General features: G+C 40.1%; 1 protein-coding gene across 1 annotated transcript in view; it reads right to left on the minus strand.

The window, feature by feature from the left end:
* LOC101016492 (complement receptor type 1) overlaps window positions 1-20,937 on the minus strand; it is a gene marked incomplete at its 5' end in the record, with an annotated part of 139,806 nt that extends 118,869 nt beyond the window's left edge. The window contains 15 exon segments of the mRNA XM_031662253.1: window positions 1,422-1,521; window positions 2,623-2,802; window positions 5,327-5,554; window positions 8,199-8,284; window positions 9,256-9,358; window positions 9,446-9,622; window positions 11,655-11,688; window positions 11,690-11,711; window positions 11,713-11,813; window positions 11,816-11,859; window positions 11,862-11,911; window positions 11,913-12,039; window positions 14,158-14,243; window positions 19,942-20,041; window positions 20,653-20,937. Of these exon segments, the coding sequence (XP_031518113.1) occupies window positions 1,422-1,521; window positions 2,623-2,802; window positions 5,327-5,554; window positions 8,199-8,284; window positions 9,256-9,358; window positions 9,446-9,622; window positions 11,655-11,688; window positions 11,690-11,711; window positions 11,713-11,813; window positions 11,816-11,859; window positions 11,862-11,911; window positions 11,913-12,039; window positions 14,158-14,243; window positions 19,942-20,041; window positions 20,653-20,937 (1,723 nt within the window).
* Window positions 20,938-21,189: the final 252 nt, after the last annotated feature.

Raw genomic sequence — 21,189 nt, forward strand, 5'->3', positions numbered from 1 at the left:
GGCTGCCTTTAACATTTTTTCCTTCATTTCAACCTTGGTGAATCTGACAATTATGTGTCTTGGGGTTGCTCTTCTCAAGGAGTATCTTTGTGGTGTTCTCTGTATTTCCTGAATTTGAATGCTGGCCTGTCTTGCTAGGTTGGGGAAGTTCTCCTGGATAATATCTTGAAGAGTGTTTTCACACTTGGTTCCATTCTCTCCAGCACTTTCAGGTACACCAATCAAACGTAGGTTTGGTCTTTTCACATAGTCCCATATTTCTTGGAGGCTTTGTTCATTCCTTTTCATTCTTTTTGGTCTTCATGCTTTATTTCATTAACTTGATCTTCAATCTCTGATATCCTTTGTTTCACTTGATCAATTTGGCTATTGATACTTGTGTATGCTTCATAAAGTTCTTGTGTTGTGTTTTTAGCTCAATCAGGTCATTTATGTTCTTCTCTAAACTGGTTATTCTGGTTAGCAATTCCTCTAACCTGTTTTTCAAGGCTCTTGCTTCCTTGCATTGGGTTAGAACATGCTCCTTTTGCTTGAAGGAGTTTGTGATTACCCACCTTCTGAAGCCTACTTCTGTCGATTTGTCAAACTCATTCTCCATCCAGTTTTGTTCCCTTGCTAGCAAGGAGTTGGGATCCTTTGGAGGAGAAGAGGCTTTCTGGTTTTGGGAATTTTCAGCCTTTTTGTGCTGGTTTTTCCTCGTCTTCATGGATTAATCTATCTTTGGTCTTTGATGTTGGTGACCTTTGGATGGGGTTTTCATGTGGACGTCCTTTTTGTTGATGTTAATGCTCTTCCTTTAAGTTTGTTAGCTTTTCTTCTAACAGTCAGGCCCCTCTGCTGCAGGTCTACTGGAGTTTGCTGGAGGTCCACTCCAGGGTCTTTAAAAGCCCCTTCTCAGTTGAGGCAATGGCTTCTGGTGTGGCTACTTGTCCCAAGGAGAAGTCAAGAACAAGAACCCCATAGTGTTCTCCTCTTTGTGTGCACTTTGATGCATTATCTTCCAGAGCTTCTGTTACAATTAAGATTTACCCTCCCAAACCCTGCTTCAGAGTCCTCCAACTCAACGGTAGTACCTACCGATCTCAGTTAAGGAGGTTTGCATGGTTCAACTACCCTTTTTCCTTTCACTTATTTGTAAGCTGCTCCTTTTCATCCAATGAATGCCTGACCAGGTTTCACATGTACCACCTTTGACAGGAACATGGTGCCCTCACCTGGTTTACAATACAATACATATTGTTCCTTCTTTTTTGTATTCCTTTGATAATATGCTATGTCCAAGGTGTCATCTCCATCTAGAAGTCCTATTGCTTGCTTTTAAAGTAAAGGTAGCAATAGTTTAGTTTGTCTATCTGAGACTGGATCCAAAGTTGCTCTGCTGTTCTGGAACTCATATTCAAGAGATGGTATTCTCAACTCACCCTTCATTACAAGAATAATTAACTGTTGATCCAAACTGGGTATCTGTGTTTATATGCACCATTCCATTGAAGGGTTCTGGAGGAGTTCCACATGATTTTCCTAGGGGGAAGAAGCAGAATTTGGGATTACGTGTAGAGTTCAACTTACCTTTGTTTGTAAGGTTCAAACTGGAGTGTGGCATACTAAACAGCATATACAGTTCCAATTGTTTAATGGAATTGACTGCTTTGAAGAAACTTGGCATACAACTTCAGAACCATGCAGCTACAGAACACCACTTTAAAAAAGACTACCTTACATCTCCCAATAAAAGTTATGTATGGGCTCACGCTTGTAATCCTAGCACTTTGGGAGGCCAAGGCAGGCAGATCTCCTGAGGTCAGGAGTTCAAGACAAGTCTGGCCAATGTGGCAAAACTCCACCTCTACTAAAAAATACAAAAATTAGCTGGGCGTGGGGGTGGGTGCCTGTAATCCCAGCTACTCAGGAGACTGAGGCAGGGAGACTTGCTCGAACCCAGGAGGTTGCAGTGAGCCAAGATCGCACCACACTCCGGCCTGGGTGACAGAGTGAGGCTCCATCTCAGAAAAAACAAACAAACAACAACAACAAAAAACACAACAACAGAAACAAAACAAAAAACAAAACAAAACAAGTCATTTATGGCTAAAGTATTGTACTCTCATTCCACCAGCCAAAATCAAAGTCCTCAAAATTTGGGATGTCTCCCCTATTTTTAGTTAGCCAAGCACAGTTCACTGTAACCCACATAAATTTCTTTTGTACCCCTGTTTCATTCATTTCATGGTTTCAGCCATCAAGGATGATCTACAGTGAATATAAATTTTCTCTCTAATTCTTTTGTGAGAGCCATTCTCATGAAATCCAAGGTTCAGGAACTCTGAGCAATAAAAAGGGGTGATGTACAAGACCACCCTTTATCAAAATACCTTGGGCAAATATAGACATCTTGCCTCCAAAATTTGAGCAAATTGAATCAAATCCCACACTGTTTTTATTGTTGTTGTTTGTACAGATGGGGTTTGGCCATGTTGCCCAGGCTGGTTGCAAGCTCCTGAGCTCAAGCTGTCTGCCAGCTTTGGCCTCCCAAAGTGCTGGGATTACAGGCGTGAGCCACCAAGCCTGGTCCCATCTATGCTTTAAGAGACATGAAGTAGTTCCCAGGGAGGGGTTACTTACGTCTACAGTTGTCTTCAACACTTGACCAGACCAAGTTTTCTAGGCAGGAGATAGAGAACATTCTCCCAAAATACCCAGGATGGCATTCATAATTCAAAGATGTCCCGACTGGAAACTCAAAGTCATTAATTGGGATTGTAGGACTGGCAAATGGAAACTGCTCTGGGGTTTTACAGTGACCTGGAGAACAAAACCTCAGGAATATCAAAGTTAGCAGAGAGACTTCCACCATACTTCCTGTTTCTCTCCAATTAAGCTGATAGGTGGATCACAGAAACAGACTTACAAAAATAGCAGAAGATTTTCTTCTCTTTGATATTACCTTGGCATAAACTTTTCAATGGCATCTACTCAGCGGAATTTTTTTTTTTTTTTTTACTATTTGGAAGATCACTCAGCTTTCTGATCTTTCTTCCCTTATTTCACCAAAACAAGAACTCCAGCTTGTAGTTTCATATGTCAGACCTCCTGTCGGAGTGCCTATATCCTCAGTTAACTGCTCAAATGCTCATGTATTTGTGCTAATTCACTCATGAGTAGCAAGACATATTTTATTATCTCTCTCCATCTACTCCATTCTCAGGGTGCCCAGCATAAACTGACTCTCTGGCCTTTCATAGCAGATACCCGTTGTAGTGAGTTGAATTATGTTCTCCCAAAAGATATCTCTACCTAAAACCTCAGAATAGAAACTTATTTGTAATAATGGTTTTTCAGATAGAATTAAGGTTAGCATCTTGAGATTAGATCATCTTTTACTTAGAGTGGGCCCTAAATCCAATGACTGGTGTCCCTATCAGGGAAAAAGTGGAGGGATTTGAAATATAGAGACACAGGGGAAAAGGCTATGATGGAGGCAGGGATTGGAATGATGCATCCACAAACCAAGGAATACCAAGGAATTCCAGGAACCAGCAGGAGCTGGAAGAAGTAAGGAATTGGTTATTTTCTAGAGCCTTAGAAGATGGGAAAATACCCCTGCCAACATCTCAATTTCAGACTTCTAGCCTACAAAACTGTGAAATAATAAGTTTCTTCTGTTTTAAGCCACCTAGTTTGTGGTAATTTGTTACAGCAGCCCTAGGAAACTAATACAGTGTTGTTCTTCTGATGCTAAACCACACATTTAAAGATAAAACAAAATAGGCTGGGCATGGTGGCTCACGCCTTGTAGTCCCACCACTTTGGGAGGCCAAGGCAGGTGGATTGCTTTAGCCCAGGAGTTCAAGACCAGCCTGGGCAACATAACAAAAACTGGTCTACATAAAATACAAGAATTAGCTGGGAGGTGGCATGCACCTGTGGTCCCAGCTATTTGGGAGGCTGAGATGGGAGGCTTGCTTGAGCCAGGGAGGTTGAGGCTGCAGTAAACTATAATTGCACCACTCTACTCTAGCCTGGGCAGAAGAGCAAGACCCTCTGTCTCAAAAAAAAGTACATACACAAACAAAAACAAAACAAAACAAAACAAAAAAAGAACCAGAACAAAACAGACTAAGCCATCAGCCTCCTGTAAGAAGCTATGTCTTCTTTTTGAGAGAGTATATTGTGTGCTGCGTATTTTTACTTTTTTGTTTTACAATTTTTTAATTTTATTTTTTATAGAGATAGGATCTTGCTGTGTTGGCCAGGTTGGTCTTGAACTCCTGGCCTCAAACAATCCTCTCACCTCGGCCTCCAAAAGCGCTGGGATTATAGGTGTGAGCTACTGTGCCCAGCCATGTGCTGCATATTTTCAAATACAGTCTGAACTCCACTCCCTTCCTTTTGGAGAAGACTTCCTCCATCTGTTCATTCATTAAGACTTCACTGGGGTCTAGGCATTTGCATTAAAAACTTTACTGGATTCTGATTAGTAGCACTCAGTTGGAGGGTAAAGGTAACAGACAGGTTACATGCCTGTCATCAGGGTTAGCCTTTTCACCTTGGCTTGTTCTTCTCTCTCAGGGCTTCCCTGTGGATAATGGAATATTCCAAGGCTGGTGCCACATCCCTAATCTACTACAGCTTCTGTTCTGGAAAAGACCTAATATTTGCCCTAAAGGACTAGGCGACTTCTCCCCCTCCTTAGGAAGAAACAGACTCTTCCTTTTCCTACTCTTTTCTTTGGGCTACTGTTTCCTTGCTTCTTACCCTGAGTGGAACAGTTCAAGTACAAAGATTGAGACGACCTGGAGGCAAGCTGACAAGTGGACAAATGTTAAGTCAAGATGAAGAGAGTCTTTTTGGTTACTTAGCCCATGCAGCAGAACACTAGTTTAAAACCTTAGCTAAATAATATCCACATTTCCAATTTTGAACTTTGCATGCCCATGTACCCCTCATGAACTTATGGAGAGTGTCTGTCAATTATACAGATACTGGTTAGTGTTCATAGGCAGTTGTTTTCATGTCCTCTCCAGTGAATACATTTTTCCTCCTGAATTACATCACTGCGCCCTACTACCTTCCCTCCACCCCTCCCCTCAGTCCCATTACCCCACCCTCTTCCACTCCACCAGCAAGCAGAGTTCTCATCTTATAGATTTAAACATACCTTGGCACTGCTGAAACCCATCTGTTTTAGCTATGGTATGTAATTTTGTCATTTCCACTTATGACAAAGTTAAGCTCACAAAAACATACCATAGTCTTATTACAGAAACATGAGGGATGGGTCCAGATATTCTGAACCCATTTAGGATATGTGGAAACAGATACTGACCAGCACGAACAGAAAGTTCACAGCGAGGGGCGGGGCTGCTCCAAACCCCATTCCCTTGAAGGTCACTTGTGCAGCGGATGGTGCTCTCCCCAATGAGGTTGAAGGTCATCCCTCTGTCTGGGTGGGGGTCACATGTGTAAGATATTTCTTTTCCATAGGGAATATCTCCAAGGAGAGCTCCTGTGTGTCTCCCATTAAGGATAGCTGGAGGATTTGGACAAAAGATATCTAGAAAGAAAACAAGAGCTCTCAATTCCATAAAAAATTTTAAATTATTATCCAAGGTGATTCTACAGTTGTCATACTATGACTGTGTTGCCAATTAAGCATACTTTTTTTCTTAAGGAAAGTAGAAACTGCAAAATAAATGTATTAGACCTCTGCTAAGATGGAGCTAAATGAAATGACAACTAAATCAATGTTTATTACAAAAGCCATTGCCAAATTAAGCATCCTAAATTTTTCAGATAGTTAATATTTCTGAATAATAAAGGGTATATTCCTTTAAAGTAAATAAAAATCTTCATAGTCACATTAAAGGGGAATCATCCGTTAATTCAACAGCATTTTTTTGAATATCTGCTGTATGTCAAGTACTGTTTTAAGCACAAGATAAATATGATCTTTGACATCAAGAATCTTCATCCTAGAGACATCTTTCTAAAATATATTATGCATTTATTATTTGTATATCAGTGATTTAATTTTTCTTGATGATGCAAGATTATGATTTTCAAAATAAAGATGAAAGATTACAGTAATGCTGTCAAATGAAATAAAATATACTGTGTACTCCTGTATATGTTTCAAAAGGCTCAAGAATGTTATGGTTTTTTGAGATACTCATTGGTTTTTAAAGGTTTTTTTTTTTTCCCCCCACTAAACAAACACATTTATTCCTTGGAATGCCTCTATTTGGGGACATCCTTCCCCTTTCTAATTTGCTTTGAATTTGGAAAGAGGATATTACAGTTTAAAAGAATTATAGATAAACTAATCAAAGGTTAAAATAGCTTAACCAATGTTTACACTCTAGTAAGCAATTTCAGATATATGTTGGGTTCATTAGGGTATTTTCTCTTTCTTTTCTTTCATACTTCTTAACTATTCCAGGGAAGTTAAGATTCTCAAATAGCTGACTTTCAACAATGTAAGATGAAATTATCAAGTTTCATCGTATAAATCAGTACAAGACATTGAAATAATTTAAGGCAAAATATTCATTTGAGCGAAATTCTATTGTAAACATGTATTTTTAATAGCTATGATCAGAAGGGGAACCAATATCCTGATTAATTTAGTGAAGAAGTAAATGGATAGATTGGACATAGTAGTGTTTCTGGTTTTAACACACTATTTTCTGCCCTCTTAAAAATCAAAAGCAACCCCCTTGCTGCCATTTCCCTCTCCAGCTATAGTCCTATTTCTACTCTCTTTACATGAAAACTCCTCTAAAATACTGTTTATGATCTGTTACAGTTCCTCTGTTTATTCTCCCTAGAATTCATTCCAATCAGTGTTTGCCAGTACTCCACTGAAACTGCCACTTGTTACCTCCAAGTTGGTAAACCCAAAGATCAATTTTCTGTTCTCACCTAATTTGACCTCTCTATGGAATTTGACACAGTTGATTAATCTAGTCCTTTAAAGGAATTTACACCCTTGGCTTCCAGGGCACCTCACCCTCCTGTGTTTTCTCTTATTGCAGTGGCTGCTTCATTATAATCCCCTTTGCTGATTCCTTCTCACCTTTTCAACTCTTAATCCTGGACATCCAGGCTCAGTCCATGCATCTGTTCTTTAGCAGCACTCACTCCCTAGGTGAAGATCTCTTTCAGTCCTGATTTCAAGCATAGCAGATACAATGAGGGCTTCTACATATCTATGGGCAGCCTGGGACTCTCTAACATATCCATCTGGATATCTAAGAGGAACACTAAAATTATGTCCCAAGAGTAACTTTTGATTTCCCCCTTCCCAAACTTCACGCAGTCCCCTGCATTTCAGCTAAGGCAAATTCTACCCTGGCGGTTGCTCTGGCCAAAAACCTAGAAACTGTTTATGATTCTTCTCTTTCTTTCACACCCTCTATCTAAGCACCATCACCAAATTCTGTCATCTGCACCTTCAAAATATATCCAGAATTTGATCACTTCTCATCATCATCTTTCCCAATTGCTATCCTGGGCCAACATCTCTGATGAGATTGCTGCAGCAGCCTCCCAGCGTGAACCCTCAGGTACACCCAGAGGTTTGCTTGACTACAATTGCCTTTTGGGCCCTCAGCTACTTTCTCAATTGAGAGCAATGACTCAATTAAGAGCATTTTCTTAGTAACACTTAGTATCATTTGAACATTTCTATTCATGTCTTTGATTTTTATCTTTATCCTTGCACAAAAATCTAAACATGGACTTATCTGTCTTATTTATAGGTATATTCCCAGTTCCCAGAAGATTGCTTGGCACATAGTAGGTACTCAAATAATTTTCTGTTGAAAGAATGAGTATGTGACTAAATGGATGATTGAGGGAAGAACTGAAAAGTTGAAGTATGACTATTACTTTTGACAGGAAAGAAGAGAAAAATTTAGCCCAGCATCTTACCATACATTTATTTCTATGAAGCATTTCTCTCTATTTATAGCACAGACTCTCCTCATAAATATTTATAGGAGGGTACCCAAAACACATGATTCTCAGGTTTATTTTTCCCCCAAAACGTTGCTTGTATCTATTCCAACAAAGAACTATTTCTATCAAAAGTAGGCATAAACAGCGGGACCAACAGTAGATAATCCCATGGGGCAAACCACATTAAGAAAAAAAACAAAGAGAAAGATCCAGACTGAACAAGTATTCCATCTACTCACGTTCACACACAGGAACACTGTTATTCCAAAGGCTTCTCATTCCAACCAAGACACAATGACTAACGGAACTGCCCTTCAAGCGAAACCTAAAGAACAAAGCAGTAGTGGCTGGGTGAATGCACCATTTCTCTCTTCCCTTCATTGACAGATCTCAACCTCCTCCCTGAGAATTCCTAAGTTAATTAACATTTTACTGCTCAAGCTAAAGCACAGGTGAAAATGCTCAACTAATTTAGTTTCTCATTGACAGGGGCTCAGAAGCAAAATCTTTTTGGAAAAAGTGTAGCTTTCAGTGAGGACAAAGCAATAACAGCTGGCGAAGTTGTCAATCATACATAATTGGATTTTAGAATATTTCTACTTACTCTTTCATTCCTATTCCAAATTCCACTATTTATTTGTTTAAAAGTTTTTTGAAATACTCTTTGCATGCTATTTTATCTTATACACAACTTTCTCTTATATATCAAACTTTTCTTAACAACCCCCTAGAATAGTTATTTATCTCTTCATGTCTGCAAATTATTATTTATTCATACATCTAATGTTCCGTATGTGTATATATATACTTTTTTTTTCAAGATCTGTTGTATTCTTGCCATTGTTTTTTCTTTGTCCCTTACTGGAAGCTGCACATTTTCCAAAATGATTTTACTTCTGAGCCTCTATAAGTGAGAAATCAAATGAGTTGAGCTTGTTGCTTTTTAAACTTCTGTTCATGGATCCAGCTGGTTCATACCACACTTTCCAATCATTGTTTCAGATATTAGTCTCCTCTAGTACTTCTTTTCCACTAGGCCAGTCCCCTTTTCTGGACTGGTGATTGTATTTCTGTTTATACTTGACACTGAGTTATATGTGCCATTTTTTCTTCATCTCTTTATCTCTTGATAGTAGTGTCACTTAGTCCCTACCCTTATTTTAAAACTACACTTCCAGAAGTTAATCTCCCTGGGTTCTTCTTTTCCTAGGTCAGCCCTCTTTTTGGATTGATCCTTGAGCTCAAGAGTCACTCTCCAGTGCTAAGTCCTTGATCTTAATTCTGGGTCACACTCACCCTTCATCACAGACAAAGGATACCTTTGCCCCAAGCTGGAGATTAAATGGAACTAGCACACGGCCATGATGGAGTTGACCCAAGAAGTCATCACAGGATTTCACTAGAAGAAGAAAAAAAGAAAAAATAGGAGTAAGACCTCCATGTGCGGGGTAAAGAGAGCAATCTGGAAGCTAGAGAGTTGAGGCACCTGCACATCTGGGGGCTTCAGGGCTCCAGTCTCCCTGGGGCGTGCAGTGCAGAGACGCAGCCCCTCTGAGGTCATAGCCGGGCTCACAGCTGTAGAACACTTCCTGCCCAGGTGAAAATTTGTCCTGATGACTTGGGGTATGCTCACCATGCAGGATTTCTGGAGGTGGCTGACACACTGTGGAAAGGACAGTTCCAGAGCACTTGTTACTTACGAGGGAATTTCCTATGCTTCCTGAAGGCCTCATAGCTAGTCAGACATAGAGAAATAGAACCCAATTCTCCCTAGCACAAGGCCCCAAATTCACTTGTAAATCTACAGGGCATGAGGTATTTTCTCCTAGCTCTGGCTATCCAATGTGGAGTTATTAGTATTGGTGGATTCTCCATCTACATATTTCCTAGGAAGGTAATCCCGATTTGTACCATTGTTAGTCAGGTAATGAGACTGTCACCTGAGACCAAGTCTGTTCTACAGATTTCCCCCAATTTCTCTGATTGCACACCAATGACTAAAGTACAGTCATACTGTTTCTGGACAGGCAAGCCCCCAAATCGGGGCTTACTCTGGAAGGGTTCTTGCCTCACCCAGGAAAGAATTCAGGGATGAGCCAGTGGTGTCAGACAGCAATCTTTTAGTGAAGGGCACTGCCACTTGCAGAGCAGGGCTAACTCACAGACAGTGCACTCAGAGTCAGCAACATAAGGGCTGCTGGCAGGCAACTGTATTTATACTCCTGTGAACCCGTTTCAGTTACATGTAAATTAAGGAATGGATCAATGCAGATTGAGGGGCGAGTTATTTAGAACTTTCCAGGAAAAGGGCGGTAACTTCTAGGTCATTGCCATGGCATTTGTAAACTGTCATGATGCTGATGGGACTATGAGGGCAGCTAGCAATTGCTTTCATCGCCATCTGCTGGTTCCTGCTGTTTTTTCACTTCATCCTGTCTGGGCCAGAGCCTGTTTTGGTCAGTAGGATTGTGACCAGAACACAAGCCCTGCCCATCTCCTGCCTCAACACATCCATCTTTATATCCCTTTATCTGTTCGTCTTCCCAGCTCAGTGGTTGCACAAGGCTAACATGGGTTGGTAGAAGAATTGTAAGCTCTTTGTCCCTACGTATCAGCCATAACACCTCCCATTCAGCTGCTAAGCCAGCTATTGTGGCATCAGTAGACAAGATGAGCCATCAAAAACATAAGCCCTTAAATAAACCAGTCCTTTGTCACCAGAGAGCATATTATTTGGAGAGTATTTGACTCATCATCTGCCTTTATTTATAGTCATGTTCATTCATGCTTAGGGCATCAGAACCCATTTTAACATCAACCTAATCTATACTTCATTAAAGATAAATTTAGAAATATTTAACTGGCTTTGAACAAGTTACTTTCACTCTTGACTTAGACTCCTAGGGATAAAATGTAGGATGTGGATGGCTTGAGCCTAGGAGTTTGAGGCTGCAGTGAGCCATGATTGTATCACTGTACTTCAGCCTAGGCAACAGAGTGGGACCTCAACTCTAGTAAATAGTTTTTAAATAAAATAAAATAAAAAATAAAATGTAGGAGGCAGACCATTATAGACAAACTCTAAGGTCTTTGTCTCTATTATGAGGCTATGATTTCTGTCTTTGTAAGCCAGTCTCTTTCTTTCACCAATGGATGCTGATAGAAGCATGGCAAGAGACAAAACATTCAGACTCTGGGGTCTAACACACCTGCCTTTTAAAATCTTGGGTGTCTCACTTAGAACATGTGACTTGGCTAATTTATTTAACCTCTGAAAGACCAAGCTGATGTCACTATTAAATGGATAATACAACAGCACAATTTCAAACTGTTGCTGTAAATAATGAATGAGAAAATGCATATAAAGTGCTTAGTGCACAGTTGACCATAAAGTCCATATAATTTTTCAATATAATTCAGAGAGATTGCAGCTGTTACTTTGCCCTGAGAATTGATTAATAAGTCAATCCAAAATAGCTTTTTTCTTGGCTAATTAAGGTCTTGCTTTTCAAAATGAAGACACATATGCATGGGTGCATGCACACCCCCGATTCTTAATTTCATGCTTCTTCCCCCAAAACTTACTTTCCCACCCTCCTCACCACACATCCCTCCCCCTGAACAAATACTGATCTCCTGATCCAACAGCAATGCATGTCATTTGCAGGGACCTGCTAGGCCTCAGTTAGACTCACCCCTGGAGCAGCTTGGTAACTCTGGTCTCCATTTAGTTCAGGGCCTGGCATTGCACACTTATGTCCTTTCATGACAAAGCCAGGCTGACACCTAAACTCCACAACTTCATTTAAGGAAAATAAGCTTCTGTTGACAGATACCAATATTCCATTTTCCGGCCATTTGAGTGTATACATTTCATAGGCACGCACTGAGGGGTCGGGCTGCCCAGATGCCCACTTGGTCATCTTTGTTGGTAGTATAGAGCGTCAAATCTCAACAGTCACGAGTTTCTTCCTCCGCTTCCTCAAGACGTGGTCACCACTGATCCGTAGTGAAAATACTCTCTGTTGGTGCTAATGAAATCTCCATTAGCGATGGGTGGGGGTAGCCCACAAGGAATTCCTGGAAAAGGAGACAGCAAGTTAACCAAAACAAAACCTTGGGACAGAGTCTTGCTGTCACCCAGGCTGGAGTGCAGTGCACCATCTCGGATCACTGCAGCCTCCACTTCCCAGGTCCAGCAATCCTCCCACCTCAACCTCCTGAGCAGCTGGGGTCACAGGCATGCACCACTGTGTCTGGTTTATTTTTCTATTTTTAGTAGAGATGGGATTTGGCCATGTTGGGCAGGTTAGTCTTGAACTCCTGGCCTCAAACAATCTGCTTGCCTTGGACTTTCAAAGTGCTGGGATTATAAGCGTGAGCCACCGCATCCAGCCTGGTTTCTAATAATTACACTTTACAGTAAATTTTGCTAACAGTTTTTTTAAAATTCCAAATTACCAGATGTAAATATTGACAATATTATTCTCATCTAATATTTGCTAATGTACAGACATGTTCTTACAGTTGTAAAATATTATGAGTTCTGCTCTACTCAGTTAGCCTTATTTCACTAAATGTGTCTACATATTATTAGAGCCCACTTTTTATTTCTTGTTTTTTTTTGAACAGAGTCTCACTCTGTTCCCCAGGCTGGAGTGCAGTAGCATGATCTCGGCTCACTGCAACCCCCATCTCCCAAGTTGAAGCGAGTTTCCTGCCTCAGCTTCCTGAGTAGCTGGGATTAGAGGCATGCAGCACCACACATGGCTAACTTTTGGATTTTTAGTGGAGATGGAGTTTCACCATATTGACCAGGCTGGTCTCAAGCTCCTGACCTCAAGTGATCTGCCCGCCTCAGCCTCCCAATGTACTGGGATTACAGGCATGAGCCACTGCGCCTAGCCTATAGTCTATGTTTTTATTTCTCCTGCTAAATGAGAATTTAACTATGTTATCTCACCATTATTAATTTAGTTCTCTCTCTATAGAAGGCACTTGCCTTTGTGGTATTGGATATTAATATAATAAAGCATATAGCATAGCATTTTTTTTGAGACAGGGTCTTGCTCTGCTGCCCAGGCTGGAGTGCAGTGGCCCGATCATGGCTCGTTGCAGCCTCAACCTCTCTGGCTCAAGCCATCCTCCCACCTCTCAGTCTCCCGAGTAGTTGGGACTATAGGCGTGTGCCACCATGCCCGTTTGGTTTTTGTATTTTTTGGAGAGACAGGGTTTCACCATGTTGTACAAGCTGGTCTCGAACTCCTGGGCTCAAGCTATCTGCTCACCTAGTCCTCCCAAAGTGCTGGGATTACAAGTTTGAGTCACCACACACGGCTCAGTATAGCATCTTTATTAAATAATAAGACAAAAAACTCTGGCAGAACTAATAAAGACAAAGCACAAATATACAATATTACATAGAATAAACAAGATACTTACAGATTCAGAAGTAATAAAAAGAACTGGATACTGATCTACAGCCATACCACCCTGAATGCGCCCAATCTCGTCTGATCGTGGAAGAACTGAATACTGTGTCCTACTCTACTGTGGGGCAGTGCCCAGCCAGTATGTTGACCTTCTACAAAGTTGGTTCCTACTTATCCTCCCACCAACTGGGTTTGAAATTGCTGATTTCCTCACACCATCACCAAATGCAGGATTATACACATTTTATATTCCTTTTTAGCTTGCAATTGCTCATTCCCTTTGCTCCCCAAAATGTAGAAAGCTCATCTTCCAAACAACTCACAGGGAAGATGGCATGATCCTGTTTAGACAAAGAATAAGAAGGAAGAAAGAGCTGCATGGCTTGAATATCCGATGTGATACTAAGAGCTTGCAGAGAGGATATAGGGGTTATTTCACTGACTTTGTATTTGTTGACTTCAGTGAAGAAAATGCTCTTCAAACTGCGGGTGTTCAACCAACAGAGGAGGAAATTGGGGGCTGTTTAAATGAGTTCAAGACTAGTTTAAAATAAATTAGACCTTGAGATAAGAAAAAAACAAAAACGCATTTCTAGGTGAAGGTGGAAGTTTGGGATGCTGTGAGCCATTCTAAGGATATGACTGGATTCTTCAAATATCAGAAGGATACCATTTCCAAGAGGGATGAGATTCATTCTTTGTGATTCTAGGAGAACAACTCTAGGATTAAACGGTGGGGTGAATGGGGAAAGAGACTTCAACTCACGCTGACAAATTGGCGGCTTTGTGCTCCAATGGGCTGTATTGCCTGAGATGATACATTCAGCAGATGAGTGACCAATGAGTCGGTGCCTAAAGGCAAACAGTGGAAAATAATTGTGCTGTACATGCCTCATCAACGTCCTCACAGCATGCATATGTGGCAAACCAGAAGGATTACAATGTAGGAGAAGTCTAAGGCCTAGCCTAAACTTTACCTGTTGTTCCCAGCTTTTCTTCTTTTTCCTATTCTCTCACTATTGAAAGAAATATTTCTGCTCTAACTTCTCCTGGCCCATTTGCTTCTTCATATCTTGGCTTCATTGTGGACTGTACCCGGCACCAAAATAAAACAATTATTTTGTAGAACTGTTTGACTCTTTTTTTCATAAATTCTATTTTCTCTAAATATTATTTCTGCCATATTTTGTTTGCATTTTTCCTTATTGTGTGTGTGTGTGTGTGTGTGTGTGTGTGTGTGTGTGTGTGCATTATACGATGTCATTTTACTTGAGACATGTTTTTTGTAAATACAAGATTTGTTGCTCTTGATCTTATCTAGGAGACTTTGTCTTTCAACAAGAAGATTAAACCACATGTATTGAGATAAATGATGCATTTGATTTGCTTTCATCATCATTCTTTCACTGCCTTTTTCATTGATTTCACGATGCCCAATGACATTGATGAGGAGAAAGCAATGAATAAAATGACCTGACCCAACATGAGGGGGCTTATTTCTGGTGGAAGAGACAAATGCATTCCTTGCTATTCCTTTTCCTTCCCTCTCACTTACTATATGGAACAGATAGATTCAGCTGTTTTTAGTCATTCTAATAATTTAGAAATAAGCTTAATAGGTTTTCCAATGAGGAATTTCATTTTGTATGTGTGCACGTATATTATACATATGCACACTACACATATTTAAACCTATTTTCTCAATTTTAGAGTGAAACTCTATATAGTCAGTCTACTCATCTTTAGTGTAATGTAAGTCTAGCCTACCTTTTACTGTCTCACATTTTCTGGTTTTGTTGATATGTTCTATGAGTTTAGAGAGATTATTAATAAGTTATGATTACATTGCCAAGTTTTTGTGTGTATTTTTGTTGTTGTTGTTGTTGAGATTTCTTTTGGAATTCATCATTCTCCTTTTAGAAAATTTGCTTATAAATTGCCTGGGAAACATACTTAAATGGTAAAATTGTTGTGTCTTTGCTTATCCTTTAATGTGTACCTGAGCCTCTAGGTGTGAATATTAGCTTGGCGCAATAGAAATGCTACCTTATGCCATTTAGTGTTGTACAGAATCAATGTGGTGTCAATACATTTATTTCTTTTGCGGGTATTATATTTTCACGTTTTATTTCTGGGATCTGAGTTTTTTTCTTTATCCCTGAAACACAGAAGTTTCCCTAGTGATGGCTAGGTATGGGCTTATTTGTTTACCCTTCTGGAATTTTTGTTACATGTATTTTGAATCCTGACACTGTGTTACATATGTCTTTCCTTTTTCATTTTTGGAGACAGGATCTCATTCTGTCATCCAGGCTGGAGTGCAGGGGTGCCATCACGGCTCACTGAAGCCTCAGCCTCCTGGCCTCAGGTGATCCTCCCACTTCAGTCTCCTGCCTAGCTGTGACTACAGGCACACACCACCATGCCCAGCTAATTTTTATACTTTTTTGTAGAGATGGGGTTTTGCCATGTTGCCCAGGCTGGTCTCGAACTCCTGGGCTCAAGTGATCCTCTTGTCTCAGCCTGTCAATGTGTTGGGATTACAGGTGTGAGCCACTGTGCCTGCCTGTCTTCTCCTTTTCAGCTTTCCCCACTGCATTCAGGGAAAATTTGGTTAACTCCTCTTACTCTTTGCTTTAATTTTCTGCAATATTCATTGTGAGATATATATATGTATGTATATATATGTATATATATATCACATGTATGAAATAAAATATATAAACACACTGAATATATATATTCCTTCATGTACAAACTTTATGGCTAGTTTCACAGAAGTATTTGCACAGTTGAATCTTATTACAAATATGAAAAGGAGAGTGTTCAGAAAGTTTCCCTGGTTTCTTGGCAGTAAATCTCTTTGTAAAATTTCTCCTGATTTTTCAGACTGGTCTCTTTTACATGTATTTCCTGTTTCTAGTCATAAGCTCAATGGTTTTGTGCTGTATGCCTTAGAGAGGTTCCCCCCTTATTCAGCAATGCAAGATGAGGAGGGTACAGTCAGGAAATTTATCAATTGTATTTTAAAATGCTCCAAAAAAAAATAAAAAATAAAAAAGAGAAAAGGAGACGTTGGATTTATTCTAATTTTACTTTGTCAGATTCTAGGTGCTATGGTCTGTGAGGTCTAGGCTGGCATATGTGCTGGACACCACAAGCTTCCTTTCAGTACTGGTTGCAGTGGCACAAACATATCCCCTACTCACTACCTGGCTTAGCTGTTCCCATGAAGAGTGAGCTTGGGGCAGAGCCTCCACTGTGGGCTGAGCAAGGCTGAGCACCAACAGCTGGGCTGTGCGCTGTGAGCACCTGACGTTGACATTTTCAAAGGGGCTCTGTTGCAGGTTGAATTGTGTCTCCCCTGGATATGTTGAAGTCTTAACCCCCAGTCCCTGTCGATGTGATCTTATTTGGAAATACAATCTTTGCAGATGCAATCAAGTTAAGATGAGGTCACTAAGGTAGGCTCTAATCCAATATGCCTGGTGTCCTGATAAAAAGGGAAAACTTTGGACAGAAACATGCACAGAGAGGAGAACAGCATATGAGGACACAGACCCGGAGGGAAGATGGCCATGTGAGGACAGGGACAGAACAAATTGGAGTTCCGCTGCCACACACCAAGGAAGGCCTGGGGCTCCAGAAGCTGGAAGACGCAATGAAGGATTCTACCCTACAGGATTCAGAGGGAGCATGGCCCTGCCAACACCTTGATTTTGGACTTTCATCCTCTAGAACAGAACTCCAAAAACTTCTGTTGTATTAAGCCGCCCATTTTGTGTTACAGACATTCCTCAAGGATATTGCAGGTTCAGTTCCAGAACACCACAATAAAACAAATATCACAACAGATGAGTCATATGATTTTTTTGATTTCTCAGTGAGTCTAAAAGTTGTGTTTGTACTATACGGTAGTCTATTAAGTGTGAAATAGAATTATATCTGAAAAAAGTCATACTTTAAAAAATGGTTTATTGATAAAAAATGCTAAAGATTATCTGACCTTCAATCAGTCGTAATCTTTTTGCTGGTGGAGGGTCTTGCCTCAAGATTGATGGCTGCTGACTGCTCAGGGTGGTGGTTGCTGAAGGCTGGGGTGGCTGTGGCTATTTCTTAAGCTGAGACAACAATAAAGTTGCTGTATTGATTGACTCTTCCTTTCACAAAAGATTTTTCTAGCATGCAATGCTATTTGATAACATTTTACCCTCTGAACTGCTTTCAAAATTGGAGTCAATCCTCCCAGATACTGCTGCTGCTTTATCAACTGAGTTTATGTAATATTCTAAATCCTTTGTCGTCATTTTCACAATGCTCATGTCATCTTCACCAGGAAGAGACTCCACCTCAAAAAAAACAAAAAAAACAAAAAAACAAAACACTTTCTCTGCTCATTCATAAGAAGGAACTCCTCATCTGTTCAACTTTGATCATGAATTTGTAGCAATTCAGTCACATCTTCAGGTTCCATTTCTGACTGTAGTTCTCTTGCTATTTCCACCACATCTGCAGTTATTTCCTCTGCTGAAGTGTTGAACCTCTCAAAGTCAGCCGTGAAAGTTGGAATTAACTTCTACCAAACTCCTGTTAATGTTGATATTTTAACCTCTTCCCATGAATCATGAATGTTTTTAATTATATGTAGAATGATGAATTCTTTCCAGCAGTTGTCAACTTACTTTGCTCAGATCCATCAGAGGAATTACTGTCTGTGGGAACTGGCCTTACAAAATGTATTTCTTAAATAATGAAACTTGAAAGTCAAAATTACTCCTTCAGCCATGGTCTGCAGAATGGCTGCTGTGGTCAGCAGGCAGGAAAACTCCATTCATCTCCGTGTCCATCTCCATTAGAGCTCTTGGCTGTCTAGGTGTAATGTCAATAAGCAGTAATATTTTGAAAGGAATCTGTTTTTCTGAGCACTAGATCTCAACAGTGGACTTAAAATATTCAGTAAAGCATGTTGCAAACATACCTATGTTATCAGGCTTTGTTGTTGCATTTATAGACACAGGGAAGGTACATTTAGCATAATACTTATGGGCCCTAGAATTTTTAGAATGGTCAGTAAGCTTTGGCTTCAACTCAAAGTCACCAATGGCATTAGCTCCTAAAAAGTCAGCCTGTTCTTTGAAGCTCTGAAGCCAGGCATTAACTTCTCCTCTCTAGCTATGAAAGTCCAACAGATGACTGTTTTGTCTACATGGAAAATCTGTTATTTAGCGTAACACCTTCATCCATGATCTTAGCTAGATCTTCTAGATAACTTGCTGCAGCTTCTACATGAGCACTTGCTGCTTTACCTTCGACCTTAATGTTATGGAGAGGGCTTCTTTCCTTAAACCTCAGGAATCAACCTCTGCTAGCTTCCAGCTTCTTTTCTGCAGCTTCCTCACCTCTGGCAGCCTTCATAGAATTGAAGAGAGTTAGGGCCTTGCTCAGGATTAGGCTTTGGCTTCAAATGTGTCTAGTTTGATCCTGTATGTAGACCACTAAAACTTCTTCCCTATCAGCAATAAGGCTGTTTCACGTTTTATTATTCATGTGTTCACTGGAACAGTACTTTATATTTCCTTCAAGTACTTTTGCTTTGCCTTTACAACTCTCTAGCTGTTTGGCACATGAGGAATGGCTTTTGGCCTATCTTGGTTTTCAACATATCATCCTCAGTAAGCTTAATCATCCCTAGCTTTTGATTTCAAGTAAGAGATACATGACTCCTCCCTTCATGTCAACACTTAAAGGCCAATGTAGGGCTATTAAGTGGCCTAATTGTAGTATTATTGTGTCTCAGGGATTAGGGAGTCCTGAAGAGAGGGAGAGAGAAGGGGAATGTCTAGTCCATGGAGCAGTCAAAGCATGCACATTTATTGATCAAGTTTTCTGTCTCATATGGGTGCAGTTTGTAGGGAGCCCAAACAATGACAATAGTCACATGAAAGATCACTGATGACAGATCACTATCATAGACATGCTAATAATGAAAACATCTGGGCTATTGTGAGAATAACCTAAATGTTACACAGAGACACGAAGTGAACACACACTGTTGGATAAATGATACAACTGACATGCTTGTCGCAGTGTTGCCACAAGCCTTCAATTTATAAAAAGCATAACATCTGCAAAGTACAATAAAATGAGGAAGCCCTGTACTTTTTGATGCCAGCCCTAGCAAGGGATCATGCTGTTATCGTTAAGATTTGTTCTCTTACACAGCCACTACATGCCCTTCCCTTTTTTCCAGCAGTGTCTACTCTGGGTTAGGGTTGTTTGTGGGCTTTGACTACTACACTCCTAATTATTTTTCCTTCCCATCCGGTAAACAGCATACTCTTTATATGTGCACTGCCCTGGTTTCCAGCAAGAATACAGATTTTTGCCCTATTCTTCTCCTATCATTGTTCATTTCAATCAGGAGTTAACACCTGTGTTCAAGCCTCTTAAGAGCAGGTGGCAATAGCCTAGTTTCCAATCTGACATGTGGCTAGAAGGTAGTGTTGCTGTGCTGGAACTCTTAAACCAAGAGATGTTGCTGCCAACTCACCCTGTAGTACAAGAATAGTTGATTCTGGATCCAACCTGGATGTCTGTGATCACGTGCACCATGCCATTCACTGGATCTGGAGGAGTTTTACATGATTTACCTATGGGAAAGAAAGTATTTTGGAGCCAGGTAGAGTAATCAGGACTCTCTTCAGTAAGTAAGGTCTCCATCAACATGTAGCTTGCTGAAGAAAATACGCAGTTCTGATGGTTCCACAGATTTTGCTACCTTGAGAAAACTCATCAGAGCACCTCAGGATCAGCCACCTACTAAGCCCCACTTTCAAAAAGGCCTTCCCTCCAGATCTATCTAGATCTAGATTTAGATCTGTGTAGAGACCTTGCATCCCTTATCAGAATGTAGAAGTCACTTATGGCATTATTTACTGCTAATATATTTCAAAGTTTGCAAAGGATTTCTTCCCACCTAGTTATTCCAACAGAATTTGTCTTCCTACCATTTTTTCCCCTGATCTAGAGTCATGTATTATTTTCTTTCCTATAAGGAATGAAGATTTTCTCTACAAATATTCCTTGAAACATTCTCATAAAGTTAGCATTTCAAGCAATAATCAAGGATGTCCTACAAGAAAAACTCACATCCACCTATCTGAACACTTTTGAAAAAAGGTTTCTCATATCCCACATTTGAAAACATTCAATAAGAAGCTTTTGCAGACATGGGAAAGATCCAAAATGCAAGTTCACTCACGTTTACAGACATCTTTGGGACTTGACCACTCCAGGTTATCCAGACATGTGATAGAGAACGGCCTCCCGTAGTACTCAGGACGGCATTCGTACTTTAAAGATGTCCCAATGGGAAAGTCAGATGCATTGGTTTGGGTTTTCAACTTAGCAAACGGAAAATGATCCGGGGCTTTACAGTGACCTAGAGAACAAGAAATCAAGAATATCTGAGTTAATAAAAATATACCCAATGTGCTTCCTCTTTTCTCTTCTGGGGTAGATTGATTCCAGAAGAAGAAAAGAAACTCTTAGTTATAAAACAAAAAACAAAAAACAACAAAGCACACACACACACACACACACACACACATAACTTCCCTGTAAAATGGAAGGGAAAGTTCCATTAGCATAGGCTTATAAGGAAGTATATTACCTGGAAGACTAGTCTGTTATCGGGTCTTTCTACTCATATAATTTAGTTAATTTTATTTTATTTTTTTTTTATTTTTAGTATAATTGGAGTTTCACCATGTTGGCATTCTGATCTGGAACTCTTGAC

This window comes from Papio anubis, unplaced genomic scaffold (genome assembly GCF_008728515.1).
Source record: "Papio anubis isolate 15944 unplaced genomic scaffold, Panubis1.0 scaffold51, whole genome shotgun sequence".
In the NCBI taxonomy this organism is placed as follows: domain Eukaryota; kingdom Metazoa; phylum Chordata; class Mammalia; order Primates; family Cercopithecidae; genus Papio; species Papio anubis.